At 43.9% G+C, this 21,302-nt stretch overlaps 1 protein-coding gene across 1 annotated transcript in view; it reads left to right on the forward strand.

Annotated features, from left to right (window-relative positions):
• ARHGAP6 (Rho GTPase activating protein 6) overlaps positions 1 to 21,302 on the forward strand; it is a 107,887-nt gene that overhangs the window by 65,602 nt on the left and 20,983 nt on the right. Inside the window, exons 3-5 of the mRNA XM_083362691.1 lie at positions 5,718 to 5,974; positions 10,422 to 10,617; positions 12,273 to 12,328. Of these exons, the coding sequence (XP_083218817.1) occupies positions 5,718 to 5,974; positions 10,422 to 10,617; positions 12,273 to 12,328 (509 nt within the window). The remainder of the gene's footprint in view (positions 1 to 5,717; positions 5,975 to 10,421; positions 10,618 to 12,272; positions 12,329 to 21,302) is intronic.

The raw sequence follows: 21,302 nt of genomic DNA on the forward strand, positions 1-21,302 counted from the left end.
TACAGATTGGGAAAGGGGATTGCATCTTTCATCATCCAGCAAAACTGGTAAGAGAAAGCTTGTGGACTGACCAACTAAGCTGCTAAATCCCCTCTTTCTAGCGGACCCTCCTCACTGGGAAGAAACCTTGGCAATGAATGTTTTTCGAGGCCCACGCGCATACACACACACAGACACACACACAGACACACACACACACACACACACAGAGAGAGAGAGAGAGAAGTCCCCCTCCCCAGCACGCCCCATCTGACCGTCCCACTCACCTTTCCATCAGTCTTCCTGTCTCTTCCTCCGCTGCCGCCATGTGCAGTCTGAGGAAGAAAAGAGGTTTGTGGGCAGTCCCACAAACAGCTTGTGGGAAGTCCCACAAACCAAAGAACTTCAACCAATCAATTCAAGCTTCATAAGGTGTTTTTTTCCCTATGAGAAGTTTGAATTGATTGGTTGAACTTTTTTAGTCCCACTTTTTTTTTTTGACTGCACATGGCAGAGGACTGGGAGCTGCAGGAGACATGATCTAGGACAACTTGGCACAGCCAGCTCAGCAAACCAGAGGTGACCACCAAGTCATCTCTGCCAATTCACCACTTCCAAGTCACCTCAATTCCAAATGGGAATTCACCATCCTATTTTCACACCCACCACCACTATCACTATGCCAAGCTCCAGGCTGAAGAGGCCAGGCAAGGTGGCGTCAGAGTAGGGTGTGTGAAAATGAGACACCCCTAGCTGCTGCCACCTCCCTGCCACCCACCCCACCCACCATTGTCGGAAGGGAAGCCCCTGATCACCACCACCATTGGTCTGCGCTCTGCCTACCCACTCGCTCTCTCGCCAGCCCAGCTCTCCCTCTGGCTGCCAAAGGAAGTTGTTGCGGTGGTGAATTGGTCTTGTGGAGTTGTCCTGTGGTGACTTGGTGGTGAGTTGGAAGAGGTGACTTGGCAGTGGCAAGCTGGTGGCTGCATTGAACTGGCCATGCCATGTTGTCCCATTCCATTCTGCATATTCCTTGGACAGCAAAGATGACTAGCAAGCAAATACTGGAGTGCATAATACCAAACATGTCACTAGAAGACAAAATCACAAAAATGTGTCTCACTTATTTTGGTCATGTCATGTGGGGGAATTCATTAGCGAAAGCAATTATCTTTGGAGGAATTAATAATAAAAGGAAATCAGGCCATCAAAGAACACAGTAGCTGGACACTATCAAAGCTGACACCAGCCAGGACATAGAAAAACTCAAAGGAATAGTGCAAGATCGGAAGATGTAGAAAGACCTGGCTCATAGACTCACCAAGAGTCAGGTTCAGCCGAACGGATAACATCATCATCATCATTGTCATCATCGTTTTATTGTGCATTCTAAATAATATAAGAAAACTATTGTTTAAACATAGATTTTTTTTGACAAAAAATGCTCTGGATAATTGAAGGGTTATAGTCCTAGAATCTAAATAAGTAGAGGTACAGTATGAAAAATATTTTGAATTTCAAACACTAGGAGCTTTAAATACCTTGTTTCAGACTCTGAAACAATTATACCAGGCTTGAAACATGTACTTGCAACCTCACTAAAAATGTCCTGATGCTGGTCCAGTCATTTCAGTTTTCCAAGTTCAAAATGGCTCTATTTTGAGTTCAGCATAATTAATTTGGGCTCAGATGGACTGTTTCAAGTTTGAAATGATTCCTGGAGATTGAAATAGCTTTGGAATATTGGAATATTTCTGGCATAAAACATTTCCAATTCAAAAGATTTTGCATACCACTGAGAATAACCTTTTGATTAATACAGTTTCGGAAGGCAAGACCGATCTCATTATCAGATCAGCAGAAATAACATTTCAACCTAAGAGCAGGCCAACTACTATCACTGATCTTAGAACAATTGTTATTATATTTTATATTTTCATAGATATTTATTAGTATTATTTAAGTCTGTCATTCATAACTGAGTAAAGAATTATGCATTTGGAGTTTTAAACAAGCCCAATTTTTATATGTAAACAAAGCATACACTGAATTGCTATTTAGAGTCTCCTATATCGCTGAAATAAGTCTGTCATATTTTGGCAGCTTCAGTCAGACTCTGACTTAGATGTACTCATTCATTCTGTTTCTATCCTACCTTTCTATTTAATCAGATATTTAAGGCAGCTATTGTAACAAAACTAAAGAAAATGTGAAAAAATAATATAAATTAAAAATAATGCCAAAATTAGTTAAACATTTTTAGCCAGATGAGCAAGAAACTCTTTTCTTATTTTTTGCAGCTGACAAAGAATTAAGCCAGACAAGTTACTTTCTTATAAATCTTTTACAAGGGGACACTTCTGCAAGGCTGTTCTTTAGATATTAACTTTCCAGACAGATATATAGTGGGATAGGCAATTCTCAGTGAGATTACAAGAGGTTTAGAGCTTTAAGAATTTACAACAACACTTTAATTAATCAGTTGACAACTTATGCACATTGTTGGTACAGGCATCATCCCAGTATCTTACCCTGATTAAGATCGTAACTTCTGTATATAAGATATTCTATATCAATGTGGATGGAAGCATGTAATGGGGTACCTCATCTTCATCAATGACCTAGATGAATGAATGGGCACTCATCAAATTTGCAGATGAAACCAAGCTTGGGGGGGGGGGATGGGGGAATTACTAATACTTTGGAAGATAAACTCAAGATTCAGAAGGATCTTGGTAGACTTGACATTGTGCTCTATCCAATAAAATGCAGTTCAATGGTGAGAAAAGTAAGGAAAAAAGTATTTTTCCCAGACCTTTCTGAAAATAACAAGACTACAACCATCAATGCTGCTGTGACTTGGCTGTTTCTTCCCTCTGATAGGATCTTGAAGGTCTTCTAGTCCAACCCCCTGCTCAGGCAGGAAACCCTATACAATTTCAGACAAATGCTCTCTAATCTCTTCTTAAAAACCTCCAGTGTTGGAGCACCCACAACTTCTGGAGGCAAGTCATTCCACTGATTAATTGTTCTGTCAGGAAATTCCCCCTTGGTTCTAGCTTTCTGTCTCTCCTTGATTAGTTTTCATTCATTGCTTTTTGTTCTGCCTTCAGCTGCTTTGGAGAATAGGTTGACCCCCTCTTTTTTGTGGCAGCCCCTTAGATATTGGAACACTGCTATCATGTCACCACTACTCCTTCTTTTCATTAAACTAGACATACCCAATTCCTGCAACCGTTCTTCATATGTTTTAGCCTCCAGTCCCCTAATCATCATGGTTGCTCTTCTCTGCAATTTCTAGAGTCTCAATATCTTTTTTATAACATGGTGAGCAAAACTGGATGCAGTGTTCCAAGTATGGTCTTACCAAGTCATTATAAAGTCGTTGTAACACTTGATCATGATTCTATTCCTCTGTTAATGCAGCTTGGACTGCTTTGGCTTTTTTGGTAACTGCAACACATATTTAAGTGATTGTCCACTAGTACTCCAAGATCCTTCTCACAGTTAATACCATTGAGCCAGGTACTTTTTTTTTGCTCTTGTGTAAAGACAGAAAGACAGATGCAAACAATGAGTTAAGCAATTCTACTTTCTCCCTGCTGCTGTTACCTTCTTGCCATTTTCTCCCATTATGGATCAATCATTTGCTTGACTTTTTTTAACATGTTGAAAGAAGCTTTTGTTATTTTTGACATTTGTCACCAGCCTTAGTTCATTTTGAGCCTTAGCTTTCCTTATTTCATTTTTGCAGGTTCAGGCTATATGCTGATATTGTGCCTTAATTATGTGCCCCTCTTTCCACTTTTTATACTTGTCTTTTTTTGTCTTTCAGTTTAACAGAGAATTCTTTGTGTAGCCATGCTGATTTATTTTGAGATCTCTTATTTTTCTTCTTCATTGGAATTGTGCTAGACTGGGCTTTTATAATCCTGCTTTTCAAAGTTTCCCTAGCTTCTTGGGTTATTTTCCCATTGAAGATTCTCATCTATGGAATTCTTCTCAAGTTCCCTCTAAGTTAATTGATAGCAGCTGTCTTAAAGTCCAAGATTCTAGTTTGACTTTGTTCTATTCCTCATGCTTGCATTACTACAGGACTTGGGTTTGGCTAGTCTAAAGAAAAGAATAAATAGGGGAGACATGATAGCAGTGTTCCAGTATTTAAGGAGCTGCCACAAGAAGAGGAGGTTACGTTATTCACCAAAGCACCAGAGGGCAGGACAAGAAACAATGGTTGGAAACTGATCAAAGTGAGAAGGAACCTGGAATTAAGTAGAAACTTCCTGACAATGAGGACAATTAACCAGTGGAATACCTTACCCACAGAAATCATGGGCACTTCATCACTGGAGATTTTTAAAAAGGCGCTAGACAGTCATTTGTCTGAAATGGTATAGGTTTTCCTGCTTCAGTGGGGGGCTGGACTAGAAGACCTCCAAGGTCCCTTCCAGCTCCTATTCTATTCTATTCTATTCTATTCTATTCTATTCTATTCTATTCTATTCTATTCTATTCTATTCTATTCTATTCTATTCATTATGTTGAATTACAATATTGTACGGTCACTCTCCCCCAAGGTTCTTCAACCTCTTCTATAATTTTATCCCTGTGAGTGAGAATTAAGTCCCATATGGCTAACCCTCTAGTTTTCTTCTCTACCTTTCCTGTAATCAATAGGATGTAAGTCATGTTATTGCTTAATTGCTTTCATGCTATTTCCCACAACACGCTTATTCTCTGATAAAAATTAGATTCTACTGGAATGTAATGAATTAGTTAATGAAACAGGATTTTTTTTACAGTAAATTAAAGAGAAATAATTTGTTCCAGTGTAAATTGCTTTTCTACTTGGAAAAGACATGCAAATAATATCCTTGATTGTTCTAGCTATAATAACTATGTAATTTGACTATTGCTATGAATCCTCTAGTGGCTGCTTTTATTATACCTAATGAATTTCATTGCCGATTATTTCCAAGAAAAGGTGCATGCTGTGAATAAATATTTGATTTTTCATGTATTATAGCCCCTAAACCTGATATGTTCTTCTCCCATGTTTACTTTCTTCTTGTTCTACGTTAATATAACATATTTTTATTGTTTATGTGTAACTTGTTCCAATAATAATTCTTCTAGTAATTTTAGTATGGAACTGCGTATATAAACGAGAGAAGATAATCTTAAAATGGATGTTTCTCATTTCTTGGAAATTACAGTGTTTCAAGCATTTGTTGTTCCATATTTTGCTGCTCTTTAAACTTTGAGGATGTCTCTTTATGATAGCATTTTAATTACATTACTTCAATATTAGTCAAAAGAAATCCTAAACCATGATCTAAAAATATACATTTCTTTTTTGGTTATGGCAGATGTTTACCCATGATTTTACCGGGCTTCCATTTTGTTGTCTTTTTAAAAAAAACACCTAAAAATATTTGGAAGTTCAGGAATTGCCAAAAGTAAACATAACAGTATACCTTTATTGTGTATTTTTATGTGCTTTTTTATCTTTTCCTACTCTAAATCCTTATTTTCCATTAAGATTCCTGAGAAGCACAGAAACTGCAATCAAGTATATTTTTTAAAAAATTAGTTGGGAAGGCTGACTTTTAACTAAGCAACCAATGTTAAAAGATGCTCACAAAATCTGTTAGCTGAGGATTTATTAAATCCATTTTCAAAATGTTGACTACTACAGTTATTAGCCTTTGATACATAAGGTTTTGTTTGTTTTTCAGAATTCATACCCCAGGCTTTTGGAATGCCTTTATCACAAGTAATAGCAAATGATCGGGTACACAAATTGAAGCAAGATATTCATAGAGAAGAGCAGAGAGATGTTTCAGAATTTGTTACATCACTTTTACCTTTTGGGAGTAAAAGACAGAACAAAGAACTCTCAAGCAGTAATTCATCTCTTAGTTCCACCTCGGAAACACCAAATGAATCTACTTCACCCAATACACCAGAACCAGCCCCCAGGGCACGGAGAAGAGTAAGTGCCTATGCATTGCTTAGTGGTTACTGCAAGTATTGTGGGACTTTCCTTTGGAGTTTCTGATTTGTTAGTTTATACTAAAATTAAAGTCAGCCCTGATACAAATGATGATTTTAATGGTCATTGCCTTTCCCAGCTGTTCGTGGGAGAGAACAAAATGGACACAAATCTCTTCCGAGCACCTCAAGGGACATAAGGATTCTTTGGAAACTTTTCTTTTCCCCAGTCAGTTTCCAGTTAGTATTTCAAAATACTAAAAGACAAACTCATCTGTCTGTTGTGCTCTCCCTCTCCCTCTCTCTGTCTCTCTCCCTCCCTCTCTCTCTCACTCACTCACTCACATGCACCCAGATATTTCTCCACCTCATTGCAGCCTCAAATATATTTATAATATAAATATAGTATCATCTTCTTCTTGCTCCTACTACTGATGAGACATGTCTGGCCAGGCTGTTCACAAGGCAGCTGCTGGCCTCTCAAGGCCTTCTTTCTTAGGTCACATATGGAAACTGACACTCATGACTAACTTGGGGACTAGGCATAAGCACCATTTATTCAATGCTGCTGTACGTTTGGATGGTTTCTGAATGAGTGGTTGTAACTCAACTATCTGTAATACTATTTCTTTAAAGAGAAGATGGCAAGAGTATTTGATGCTGCTTTTGAAGACTGCAGCTAAGGAGTTTTTGAAACAGGGATGTAATAATTATAATATTTAGCTCATGGATTTATTTATTTATTTATTTATTATTTTATTTTATTTTATTTTATTTTATTTTATTTATTTTATTATTTTATTTTATTTTATTTTATTTTGGGGGGGACTTATATGCCGCCCTATCTCCTGAAGGACTCAGGGCGGCTAACAACAATAAAACACAATAATACAAATGTTGAAAAAGATTAAACTAACAAGCCCCAATGATAAAATATTAAAAATATTCTATTTAAAAATCCCTATCGTCAGTCCAGGTCAGCCTGATGGAAGAGAAATGTTTTAAGGCCGCGACGAAGGGACCGGAGATCCTTTTAGTGATTATGTGGAGGAATCGGACGGTCTTGAGCATGTTATCTGGACTGAGTTCGATCCTGTTTCCCCTGGTGATGTGGACAGGATCATGGGGAGGCTGAGCTCCACCACTTGTTTGTTGGATCCGTGCCCCTCCTGGCTGGTTTTTGCGGCTCGGGAGGGGACACGAGGCTGGTTCCAGGCAGTAATAACTGCTTCTTTGAAGGAGGGTGTCTTCCCCGCCGCCTTGAAGGAGGCGGTGGTGAGACCCCTCCTCAAAAAGCCTGCCCTAGACCCGGCTGTTTTAAATAACTATCGTCCAGTCTCCAACCTTCGCTTTCTGGCGAAGGTTGTTGAGACCGTGGTGGCGCATCAGCTTCCTCTGTTCCTGGATGAAACTGATTATCTGGACCCGTACCAATCGGGTTTCAGGCCCGGGCACAGCACGGAGACGGCATTGGTCACGCTGGTGAATTATCTCTGGCGGGCTTGGGACAGGGGTTGCTCCTCTGTCCTAATCCTATTAGATCTCTCAGCGGCTTTTGATACCATCGACCATGGTATCCTACTGCGGCGTCTCAGGGGGCTGGGAGTGGGAGGCACCGTTTTACGGTGGTTCTCCTCCTATCTCCTGGGCCGCTCGCAGTCGGTGTTGATGGGAGGGCAGAGATCCACCCCGAGGCCTCTTGCTTGTGGAGTCCCTCAGGGGTCGGTTCTCTCTCCCCTCCTGTTCAACATCTATATGAAGCCACTGGGCGAGGTCATTCGTGGTTTCGGGGTGGGGTATCATCAGTACGCTGATGATACCCAACTTTTTTTCTCCACCCCGAACCAACCCAGCAATGCCCTCGCCGTGATTTCTCGTTGCCTGGAGGCGGTCCAGGTCTGGATGGGGAGAAACAGGCTTCGTCTCAATCCTGCCAAGACTGAGTGACTTTTTGTGTCGGCATCTCGGGCTAACCAAACTATTCCACCTTTAACGATGGGGGGTGAGGTGTTACCCCCCCGTTGATAGGGCTCGCAACTTGGGCGTCCTCCTGGACTCACGGCTGAATTTTGAAGATCATGTAGGAGCCGTGACCAGGGGGGTTTTTGCCCAGGTTCGCCTGGTGCACCAGTTGCGACCCTACCTGGACCGAGATGCCCTACGCACAGTCACTCATGCGCTTGTGACCTCCCTCTACATGGGGCTGCCCTTGAGGACCACTCGGAGGCTTCAACTGGTGCAGAATGCGGCCGCGCGAGTTGTGATGGGGATTTTCCGATACTCCCATGTAACACCTCTACTCCGTGAGCTGCATTGGCTTCTGGTTGCCCTCCGGGTGAGATTCAAGGTGCTGGTGATGACCTATAAAGCCCTAAATGGCTTGGGTCCGGGATATTTGAGGGAACACCTGCTGCCAGCATCAAGTTCCCTTCGTCCAGTGCGCTCGCACAGGGAGGGTCTTCTCAGGGTAATAATAATAATAAAATAATAATAATAAAAAAAGTTCTGAACTAGTGTGTAAAGGTTGGATCAAAACAAAGTCAAATCCCTGAAAGACTGAGATGCTATTTGTTGATTATCAAAAATGGCCTTTTTTGGCCTAGAATTACTTGACAACAATGATTCATACTCTCATCACCTTACAAATAGACCATTGCAATGCGTTCTATATTGGAGGTCACTTGGAAGCTACAGTTGATCCAAAATGCAATGGCCCTCTTGCTAGTTGTTGGTAGGAGAATTATAATATGGACACATGCAAAGATCACCTCACTGTTCATTGGTTTGCCTCAAAATCCAGTTCACGATACAAGTGATCACCCATGAAATCCTGAATAGCTCAGCTCCTCATAATTATAGGACCATCTCCATTACAATTTAAATAATATGAAAGTAATAGTGTCCAACGATCAGTTAAAATTAAATTAAGTAATTTTATTCTATTCATAAAAGCAATTTAAAATAAATTTTGACATCAAATTTTGTCACCATAATGTGACAAAAATATGCCCAAATGAATTGTTTTCTCCATGGCAAATCTCTTCTTTTGTCAGTAAACACTGACAAAAAGTTGAAGGATTTCTCACCAAAACAGTTGTTTCACCTGTTGTATACTTCAAGTTGCTTCAGCATACACATATTTGCTGTTCATTCATTCATTCATTCATTTCCTTAGTTTCATTTATATTTACACAAGAGTAAGATTTTTTTCTACCACCTCAGGAATCTCAGAGGCCTATATTCCATTACAGGTTATGATCAGAGCAGAACATTTGGCAGAGATATAAATTTGCAGACACATATACACTGTCAACGCTGTGACAAACCAAACTGAAGCCATTTTTATTTTGTCTTCATTGCCACATATTTAGTTTAGAAGAAGGAGGGCGGGGTAGTTAAGGTTTGCCAAACAATTCAAATGTATGGGAACCAAAGTCATTGCTGATAATGGGCTGGAGAGCCGGGAGGAGTGCCTGTGTTTTCTAACAATTGGTGAATGTGATTTATGACAGCAAATTGGGGTGAGAATTGCAACTTGCAACTTTATAACCAAGGGGAGGGGAATTTAGTCTTGGGTTCACCTTTGTATGTTCTGTATGTTCTTTTAATTGGCCTCATCTATCAGAACCATGACATACATACACACTGATACATTTCTCATCAAGCAATTAGGGTTCACAGAAAAATGCAGTCTTATAATTACTGAAGAATAAACAGTTGAGTAAAGATAAATAAAATTAAACTATTTGAGAGTAGAGATGCATGTAGTATAACTCTTAATGCACACTTTCAACAGATTATTTTCATGTTTATCTGTATTTAATCTGTAATGTTTAATCTGTATTTCAAACTCTGTATAAACTGTTTAATTTTTTGTTATTTGCCTCAAATACTTGCCAGAAGAAATTAACTAATAATGATATTAACACCTAGTAGATGTTACTAATAAAGAATTTACAGTAGTGGTTGGGCAAGAAGCCGTTACAAGGCAAAGTTGTGTAGAAAGGGGGATTACCTTTGGAGAGAAGTTGCTGTTCTTTCCTCATCTTCTTCAGCAAAATGCTTGCAATTTGCCATGTCTGGTGAGCAGCAATTTTCAGGTGAAAATACAAATGTTACTGTGTATGGCGGCAATCATCTCCATTTTGACTGGAAATAGGAACAAAGTGAATGAGCTGAAGTAACTGATGAATGGGAGTGCAACAAACAAAAGCAGCCTCACAATTACCTCAGCTTGGACAGGCATGCAACAAGTAACATGTAATATGACTAGTACAATCATGGCATTTGTCTTGAGCTACCTAGTGACAGCTATAATAATCAGTTGTCACTTAGAGGGGAGTTTACAATAGAATTCTGCACCACTTAATACCTTCTGTTATAGGTTAATAATTTGTTTTATGATGGATTTCTTACATCTTTACCAAATGCATATTTGTATATTGTAGGGTGCAATGTCAGTGGATTCTATTACCGATCTTGATGATAGTCAGTCTCGATTACTAGAAGCTCTACAGTTATCCTTGCCTGCTGAAGCACAGAACAAGAAAGATAAATCCAGGGACAAAAAGCTAAGCCTCAATCCTATTTACAGGCAAGTTCCTCGGCTTATAGATAGCTGCTGTCAGCATTTAGAAAAACACGGTAAGTATATTTTATCCGAAATGTGCAGACGGCTTATAATACAAAGATTTGATTTGGAGTTTGAAAGCAATTTGATTGAATCCCCAAACTAAATCAGCTTTCCAAATTTGGATGAATATAACCAGATGTCACTAGAAAAAATGTAATTGACTCAAAGCATTGAATTAGATTAATGAATTGAATACGTGCCTATTCAAAGAACTCTAAAAATTATATACGGTAGATTCTATTCAATTTCATGCAAGCATAATAATTCAAAATGTAACTTTTATTCCTTGCCGTAAAGGCTGTGAACTTAGTCAAAGTACAGATACTGTAGTCCTTGACTTATGACCCTAAAGGAGTCTACGTATTATTGTCTTAAGTTGTGATGCCATAAAGTGGGTCATCTATGTGATTGATCCAGTTTTATGAACTTTTGTGTGACAGTCTTTGAGCAGTGGTAGTCATTAAGTGAACACAGCAGTGTAAAGCGAGACCATTGTTCACTATGGATGTTTTTGCTGAAAACTAGAAGTAAATGCCAGGTTTTAGCAAAAATGTCATAAAATGTGTTCATGTGACTGCATGATGCTGCATATGGCAGTAAATGCAGACAGGTTACCAAGGTCTCAGCATGCGGTCATGTTGCCACAGGAAGAGGGCAGTTGTCAACACTTTGGAATCAGCTCTTAAGTACTTGTTTATAACTTCAAGTGGTGACCAGTTGCAAGTTGAGGATTATTATAGTAACAATTGAGTAAACCAATTTCTACTTCTACTGCGAAATTGGAGAATTTGAGGGTATTTTTTATTCTGTAGCTGCTGGGAGGGACAGTTTTAAAAATAGAGAAAATTGTGAAGTGCCACAAATATTTTTGTCAAAATCACAGTCAACACAGTCAAAATCATAGGATGTATTGTATATTGGGAGACAGGTGAGGAAATCAAAATGTTGGCTTTACTTGTTCCAGGAACTTAGCTGTAATAAGCCTTTAGATTCTTAAAATAATCTCCTGCATGTAACTGAGATTAAAATTTCAGATAGGATATTAGTAATTTTAATGTGGGTTAGCACACTATGCTCAAATTCAAAGAAAAATCATAGAATTGGTTTACCAATTTGCTGAGTTTTGGTGTCTAAGCCTGGAGGGCTCTGGAAGATACATGCAGCCTAAAACCAAGGTTAAATATTTCACACCCATACTTATCCTTTCTATTCCTCTTGTAGGAAATAAAATCTGAGCTGGTACAAATAATATTTGTGGGCATTTCTAACCAAGAAATACAAATTTTATACACAAGTGAATTGAAGGCTATCATCTTTTTATAAATGTGTTATGTAATTTTGTATGAGCACCATTGGTCTTAGGCTTCCCTCTAGCGTCACTTTTGAACAATGCCCTATATTTTTTTTAAAAAAATCTATAATGGTGTACAAGTAGGCTTTACTGAAGCAGATTTCACTGAATACATTTCCTCCTAAACTGTATGCATATTTTGTATTTATCCTACTTTCTGACAGGGTAGGAATAAGAAACACAAATATTACATAATTATGTACAGAATATTAATGCAAAATATTTTACTAATCTTCTAAATTTATTCTATATTTATATGCAATTGTATAAATATGTAATAATAATAATTTATTAAATTAACATACCATTTTAAAGGTCTCCAGACAGTAGGCATATTCCGAGTTGGGAGCTCAAAAAAAAGGGTAAGACAGGTAAGTTTTTATTATTCCTCATAAATGTCATGAAACTTATTATTTTATATTTATATATTTTGGCCAATGTCATCTGTCATTATAGTCCTGCTCTAAATATGTAATAGTAATATATCCAGGAAAATATCAAGAACTTATTTTTTAAAAAATGTGTTTTTAGATCTGGGATGTTTCATCTATGTATTTCCATGTATTTCATCTATGTATTTCCAGTAAAGTTAGTATCTGTTTTTAAAATAGTTTTCAAGTTCTTATCTGGTACCTAAATGATATAACAAATATAAGACATCTGAATATCAGTTATGTATTACATTAATATTACAATCATTTTTTCCAAATCACTTTCTTATTTCCATATCAGTTTTGATGATGGTTTTCCATGCAGTATATTATCAGGCTGTCCTGATAATCCTTTGAGCTAACGTGGATTTGCTTCTGTTTCTATGAAACATTCAATTAGATTTATTTTAATATGTCACCAACAAATACTTCAGAGAAAGACATCTCATAAATTTATTTAAATACTTCATCAAATAATGGCTCCAATTTGAAGAGGAACATATTCATATTATCAGTAATAAATATTAGTACAAAATACTATTGCTATTTTTTCCTAACAACTTATTAGTTTAGATGATCATGTAAACCATGAATAGGTAATTAGTTTTCAGATATTTCCTGTAACCGTTATGGAATGTGAGTGTTACAACCGACACCATTTTATGCATTTCTGATTTAGTTTATCAAGAATAGATTAAAGTCAAAATGATCATACTAAAATTCTAAGAATTATAAATAGGTTAATAATATGTGGTATAAATTAGATTAAAACAATGTTATAATTTATTATTACAGAACTGTTTTGTAATTATTTACTGTAATAAAGTAGGGTTTATTCAGAGGTGAATAAGAAATATAAAAACACAATAACAAAAAATTGCATCCTTGTTAAGTCTAGACTTGTAATTCCGTGATAAATTCATTTAATGTGGTATCAGTTTGGAAGAATAACCTTTAGTGTTATTTTATTTTAGTAATCCAGCACCACTGGATTATTAAGGTTTTGACATTTATTTCCTTTGTTCTTTGTATGCTACAAATTTTAATTCTGAAATAAGTCCTTTTCTACAAAAAACAATATCATTACATCAATTTGTTCCATGTACAGAGAAATAAATGCATAAGCCAGACTTGAGAAAGGGTCTGATTAAAAGTTAAAGCTATGTTATCACCCTTTCTAAAAACCTGTAATACTCTCTGCACAATTATTAGACAAGTGAATATTTTGATCATCATTTTCATGCATATTTTCCACCTCCAAGCTGTATAAACTTGAATGCTTAGTGGATATAAGCATATCAGGTGATGCATATTTATGTAATGAGGGAGGGTATGGCCTAAGGAGATCAACATCCTATATCAAGGTGTGCATAATTATTAGGCAGCTTCTTTTCCTCAGGCAAAATGGACCAAAAAAGAGATTTAACTACTATGAAAAGTCAAATATTGTAAAAAGTCTTTCAAAGAGATACAGCACTCTTGAAATTGCTAAGATATTGGGGTGTGATCACGGAACCATCAAATGTTTTGTTGCAAATACAGGTAGTCCTTGAGTTATGAATGTAATGGAGCCTGCCCATTCCATTCATAACTCGAAAATTCATGAGAGTGAATCTCATACCTTGAACGCAAATCACTCCCTGCTTTCACCCACTTCGCTAATAGAATGCATGGGCGAATGTGCAGTTTGTTAACCGCACATGAGGTATCTCAGGGTGGAGAAGGCCATGGAGGGCGTAGTGATGGAACAGGCCCCCAAGGCCTCCCCAACCCACTAAGATGCCTCATGCTTCCCCCTCCCTTCCTGCCGCACCGGACTCACCTTAAAAAGATCTGTCTCCTCTCTGCCATGGTTCCTGCTGCCACCCAGATCTGAGGCAGGGGGACACTTCTGCATGCCTCTGGAGGCTGGATCCGGGCATTGGAGGCCCGTTTCCAGGCCGCTGCCACCCAGATCTGAGGCTGGGGGATGCTTCCATGGCCTAAGGAGGCCTGATCCAGGCGTCGGAGGCCCTTTCCAGTCCGGGTGGCAGCGGTCTGGAAAAGGCCTCTGATGCCCAGATCGGGCCTCCGGAGAGCCACGGAAGTGTCCCCCAGCCTCAGATCCAGGTAGCAGCGGCCTGAAAAAGGCCTCCGACACCCAGATCTGACCTCCGGAAGGATGCAGAAGCATCCCCTAGCTTCGGTTGTCTTCTCTGTTGCAGAGAACAGAGACCTAAAGTACCATGACATCATGTGAGATCAGTAGCATGAAATCTCATGCCACTGTTCTCGTGTGATCTTGCATTACTTTAGGCCTCCATTCTCTGCGAATACACCAAAGGCCTGGAGCAGGGAAGAAAGCAAAGGATCTTGATCTTTGCAGGGTGAATATTGAATGTTTAGTGCCTAGGGAGACCCGGGGTGGGGGGGAGGAAGGGAATAACCAGGGTGATGATGCAGTGCCACTGCGGTCATTTGTAAGGGTGAATTTAATTTAATTTAATTTAATAACATTTATATACCGCCCTTCTCCCTGAGGACTCAGGGCGGTTCACAGGGCAGAATAAAATAGTGAATACAAACATTAAAAAAAAGATTAAACAAATTGCCCTAGTTAAAACAATATAAATACAACACTAAAAAACCCCAGAAAAGTTAAAAAACGAAAAATAAAATAACCCCAACACTCCCCCTCAGGCTAGGCCGGCTTGTACAAACAGAAATGTCTTGAGATCGCGACGAAAGGAGCGAAGATCGGGCGCCATCCGGAGCTCAACCGGTAGCTGATTCCACAGCTCCGGAGCGCCCACAGAGAAGGATCTCCCCCTGGGGGCCACCAATCGACATTCTCTGATCGGTGGCACCCTGAGGAGGCCCTCTCTGTGGGAACGCACAGGGCGCAGGGAGCTTGATGCCGGCAGCAGATGTTCCCTGAGGTACTCCGGCCCCATGCCATGGAGTGCTTTAAATACCGTTACCAGTACCTTGAATCTCACCCGGAAGACAACTGGCAACCAATGCAGCTCACGGAGCAGAGGCGTAACGTGGGAGTATCGGGAGACTCCCAACACCACTCTCGCGGCTGCATTCTGTACCAGTTGGAGCTTCCGAGTAGTCCTCAAGGGCAGCCCCATGTAGAGAGCGTTGCAGTAGTCCAGACGAGAGGACACGAGCGCATGAGTGACCGTGCATAAATCGTCCCGGCTAAGATAGGGCCGCAACTGACGCACCAGGCGAACCTGTGCGAAGGCCCCCCTAGTCACGGCTCCTATATGGTCTTCCAAAGTGAGCCGTGAATCTAGGAGGACCCCCAAGTTGCGAGCCCTATCTACGGGGGGTAATAGTTCACCCCCCATAACTAGAGGTGGAATGTCCGAATAAACCCGGGACGAAGGTATGCAAAGCCACTCAGTCTTGTCGGGGTTGAGTTGGAGTCTGTTCCTCCCCATCCAGACCCGAACCGCCTCCAGGCAACGGGACATCACGTTGAGGGCATCACTGGGGTGGTTTGGGGTCGAAAAGAAAAGTTGGGTATCATCAGCGTACTGATGATACCCAACTCCAAAGCCACGAATGATCTCACCCAGCGGCTTCATGTAGATGTTGAACAGGAGAGGCGAGAGGACCGACCCCTGAGGAACTCCACAAATGAGAGACCTCGCGGTCGACCTCTGCCCCCCTGCCAACACCGACTGCGAACGTCCCAAGAGATAGGAGGAGAACCACTGTAAAACTGTGCCTCCCACTCCCAATCCCCTGAGACGCCGCAGCAAGATACCATGGTCGATGGTATCGAAAGCCGCCGAGAGGTCTAATAGGACTAGGACAGAGGAATGCCCCCTGTCCCGAGCCCTCCAGAGATCATTCACTAGCGCGACCAATGCCGTCTCCGTGCTGTGCCCGGGCCTGAAACCCGATTGGTACGGGTCTAGATAATCCGCTTCATCCAGGACCAAAGGGAGCTGATGCGCCACCACACTCTCAACAACCTTTGCAAGAAAGCGAAGGTTGGAGACAGGACGAAAGTTGTTCAATACAGCCGGGTCCAGGACAGGCTTCTTGAGGAGAGGCCTCACCACCGCCTCCTTCAAGACGGCGGGGAAGATACCCTCACTCAAAGAGGCCGATATAACTGCCTGGAACCAGCTGCGTGTCCTCTCCCGGGCTGCATAAACCAGCCAGGAAGGGCACGGGTCCAGTAAACATGTGGTGGCGCTCAGCCTCCCCATGATCCTGTCCACTTCCTCCGGAGTTACAGAATCAAACTCCTCCCAGATGGTATCGACAAGACCACCCGTGTCCTGATCGTCAGACTCTGCCCAGTCAGAGTCCAAACCGGTCCGAATCCGAGCGATTTTGTCCGACAGATGTTGGTTAAACTCCTCGGCACGTCCCTGCAAGGGATCCTCCCTCACCTCCTGATTTAGGAGGGAGCGAGTCACCCTAAACAGGGCGGCCGGGCGATTATCTGCGGACGCAATAAGGGTGGCGAAGTGGTTAGACCTCGCCTCCCTAATTGCAGCGAGATAAGACCTAATATAGGCTCTTAGTCGCAATCGGTCGGGTTCGGATCGGCTGGACCTCCAACCGCTCTCTAGGCCCCGTCTCCGACGCTTCATCTCCCGGAGCTCCGCAGAAAACCATGGAGCCCGACGGGATCTGCACCGGGTCAGGGGCCGCAAGGGTACAACTCGGTCAAGGGCCTCAGTGGCCGTCCTTTCCCAGGCCTCCACTAGGGCCTCGGCCGAGCTGTGAGTGAGGGAGGCAGGTGGGGACCCCAGCGCCGCCTGGAACCTTTGGGGATCCATTAAGCGCCTGGGGCGGTACCATTTGAGTGGTTCCAAACACCCACGGCGGGGGGTGGCAAAACGGAAGACCAGCCGCAGGAGATGATGATCGGTCCATGACAGGGGCATAATAATTGGAGAGCCCCCACCAAGATCATCTAACCACCGTCCAGACAAGAAAACAAGGTCAAGGGTGTGGCCTCCTTCATGAGTGACATGAATGACTGCTGTGTTGTGGCAACATTCATAATTTTGGGACCTGCTCATAAGCACTAGGGGGCACTTATCACGTAACTTTGAACATTCACTAAGGGAACTTTCGCAACTCAGGGATTACCTGTAGTCAACAGGGTTGCAAGAAATGGGTTGAGAAAAGAAGACTTACTTTAACTGCCAAAGATTTGAGAAGAATCAAATGTGAAGCTACCAGGAACTCTTTATCCTCCAGTCCTGTCATATTCCAGAACTGCAACCTACCTAGAGTGCCCAGAAGTATGTGTTCAGTGCTCAGACACATCAAGGTAAAAAGACTGAAACCCAACCACCACTGAACAAGACATATAAGTTGGAACAGCAAGACTGGGCCAAGAAATGTTTGAAGAAAGATTTTTTTCAAAGATTTTATGGACTGAAAAGATGGGAGTGACTCTTGACAGACCGGATGGATGGGCCTATGGCTGAATCAGTAACGGGAACAGAGTTCTATTTCGACTCAGATGCCAGCAAGGTGAAGATGGGGTACTGGTATGGGTTGGTATTATTAAAGATGAGTTAGTTGGACCTTTGGGGGTTGACAAAATCAGCTCCCAAACCTATTGCCAGTTTTTAGAAGACATTCAAGCAGTGGTACAGGAAAATCTACATCTTTCAAGAAGACATGATTATTATGCAGGAGAGTGCTCCATCGCATGCATCGGAAGTACTCCACTGGGTGGCTAGCCAGTAAGGCCTTAAAGCTGAAAGAATAATGGCATAACCCTCTTCCTCATGTGACCTAAATCCTATTGAGAATTGTGACCCCTTAAAGGGGAGATTTACGGTGAAGGAAAACAATACAACTCTCTGACCAGTGTCTGGGAGGCTGTGGTTACTGCTGCACAAAATGTTGATTGTCAACTGACAGACTCCATCAATGGAAGGCTTATGACCGTTATTGAAAAGAAAGGTGGCTATATTGGTCACTGATTTTTTTTTGTTGAAATGTCAGAAATGTTTATTTGTACATTTTGAGTTGTTTGTTTAACAGATGCAAATAAATGAGATGGGCAAATTTTCATTTTTCATTTAGTTGCATAATAATTCTGCATACTAATAGTTGCCTAATAATTGTGCACACGTAGACTTTCTCTTAAGAAAGCCGAAACCTCACTTTTACTTTCTTAAATATTCAGGTTTGAGATTCATTAACATTTTGGATTGACTGAGAGCACTGTAGTTGTTCAATAAGAAAATTACCGTATATACTTGAGTATAAGCCGAATTTTTCAGCCCACTTTTTGGGCTGAAAAATTCCACTTCGGCTTATACTCCAGTCAACAAAAAAAACTTACCGAGGACTTGTGCGCGGCCAAGGCTTTGGTGCTTCCGGGATCGCCCGCACCTCTCCCAAGCCACCGCCGTCCGAGACCTGCCGAAGTTTGGGGAGGTTTGGGGAGGTGCGCGCGCACCTCCCCAAACTCCGCGCCTTGCCTGCCTGCTTCTTTCCGCAGTGGAAAGAAGCAGGCAGGCAGGGCGCGGAGGAACGGAGACTTGCCGACGTTTGGGGAGGTTTGGGCGTCTCCCCAAACCTCGGCAGGTCTCCGTTCCTCCGCGCAGACCTGCCGACGTTTGGGGAGGTTTGGGCGCCTCCCCAAACCTCCCCAAACCTCGGCAGGTCTCCGTTCCTCCGCGCAGACCTGCCGACGTTTGGGGAGGTTTGGGCGCCTCCCCAAACCTCCCCAAACCTCGGCAGGTCTCCGTTCCTCCTGCCGACCTTTGGGGAGGTTTGGGTGCCTCCCCAAACCTCCCCAAACCTCGGCAGGTCTCCGTTCCTCCTGCCGACCTTTGGGGAGGTTTGGGCGCCTCCTCAAACCTCCCCAAACCTCGGCAGGTCTCCGTTCCTCCTGCCGACCTTTGGGGAGGTTTGGGCGCCTCCCCAAACCTCGGCAGGTCTCCGTTCCTCCGCGCAGACCTGCCGACGTTTGGGAAGGTTTGGGCGCCTCCCCAAACCTCCCCAGGTCTCCGTTCCTGTTTGGGGAGGTTTGGGCGCCTCCCCAAACCTCCCCAAACCTCGGCAGGTCTCCGTTCCTGTTTGGGAAGGTTTGGGCGCCTCCCCAAACCTCCCCAAACCTCGGCAGGTCTCCGTTCCTCCGCGCAGACCTGCCGACCTTTGGGGAGGTTTGGGCGCCTCCCCAAACGTCCCCAAACCTCGGCAGGTCTCCGTTCCTGTTTGGGGAGCTTTGGGCGCCTCCCCAAACCTCCCCAAACCTCGGCAGGTCTCCGTTCCTCCGCGCAGACCTGCCGACCTTTGGGGAGGTTTGGGCGCCTCCCCAAACCTCCCCAAACCTCGGCAGGTCTCCGTTCCTGTTTGGGGAGGTTTGGGCGCCTCCCCAAACCTCCCCAAACCTCGGCAGGTCTCCGTTCCTCCGCGCAGACCTGCCGACCTTTGGGGAGGTTTGGGCGCCTCCCCAAACGTCCCCAAACCTCGGCAGGTCTCCGTTCCTGTTTGGGGAGCTTTGGGCGCCTCCCCAAACCTCCCCAAACCTCGGCAGGTCTCCGTTCCTCCGCGCAGACCTGCCGACCTTTGGGGAGGTTTGGGCGCCTCCCCAAACCTCCCCAAACCTCGGCAGGTCTCCGTTCCTGTTTGGGGAGGTTTGGGCGCCTCCCCAAACCTCCCCAAACCTCGGCAGGTCTCCGTTCCTCCGCGCAGACCTGCCGACCTTTGGGGAGGTTTGGGCGCCTCCCCAAACGTCCCCAAACCTCGGCAGGTCTCCGTTCCTGTTTGGGGAGGTTTGGGCGCCTCCCCAAACCTCCCCAAACCTCGGCAGGTCTGCGCGGAGGAACGGAGACCTGCCGAGGTTTGGGGAGGTTTGGGGAGGTTTGGGGAGGCGCCCAAACCTCCCCAAAGGTCGGCAGGTCTGCGCGGAGGAACGGAGACCTGCCGAGGTTTGGGGACGTTTGGGGAGGCGCCCAAACCTCCCCAAACAGGAACGGAGACCTGCCGAGGTTTGGGGACGTTTGGGGAGGCGCCCAAACCTCCCCAAAGGTCGGCAGGTCTGCGCGGAGGAACGGAGACCTGCCGAGGTTTGGGGAGGTTTGGGGAGGCGCCCAAACCTCCCCAAACAGGAACGGAGACCTGCCGAGGTTTGGGGAGGTTTGGGGAGGCGCCCAAACCTCCCCAAACAGGAACGGAGACCTGCCGAGGTTTGGGGACGTTTGGGGAGGCGCCCAAACCTCCCCAAAGGTCGGCAGGTCTGCACGGAGGAACGGAGACCTGCCGAGGTTTGGGGACGTTTGGGGAGGCGCCCAAACCTCCCCAAACAGGAACGGAGACCTGCCGAGGTTTGGGGACGTTTGGGGAGGCGCCCAAACCTCCCCAAAGGTCGGCAGGTCTGCGCGGAGGAACGGAGACCTGCCGAGGTTTGGGGAGGTTTGGGGAGGCGCCCAAACCTCCCCAAACAGGAACGGAGACCTGCCGAGGTTTGGGGACGTTTGGGGAGGCGCCCAAACCTCCCCAAAGGTCGGCAGGTCTGCGCGGAGGAACGGAGACCTGCCGAGGTTTGGGGACGTTTGGGGAGGCGCCCAAACCTCCCCAAACAGGAACGGAGACCTGCCGAGGTTTGGGGACGTTTGGGGAGGCGCCCAAACCTCCCCAAAGGTCGGCAGGTCTGCGCGGAGGAACGGAGACCTGCCGAGGCTTGGGGAGGTTTGGGGAGGCGCCCAAACCTCCCCAAACAGGAACGGAGACCTGCCGAGGTTTGGGGAGGTTTGGGGAGGCGCCCAAACCTCCCCAAACAGGAACGGAGACCTGCCGAGGTTTGGGGACGTTTGGGGAGGCGCCCAAACCTCCCCAAAGGTCGGCAGGTCTGCGCGGAGGAACGGAGACCTGCCGAGGTTTGGGGACGTTTGGGGAGGCGCCCAAACCTCCCCAAACAGGAACGGAGACC

Source organism: Vipera ursinii (genome assembly GCF_947247035.1).
Source record: "Vipera ursinii genome assembly, chromosome: 4".
NCBI classification, from domain to species: domain Eukaryota; kingdom Metazoa; phylum Chordata; class Lepidosauria; order Squamata; family Viperidae; genus Vipera; species Vipera ursinii.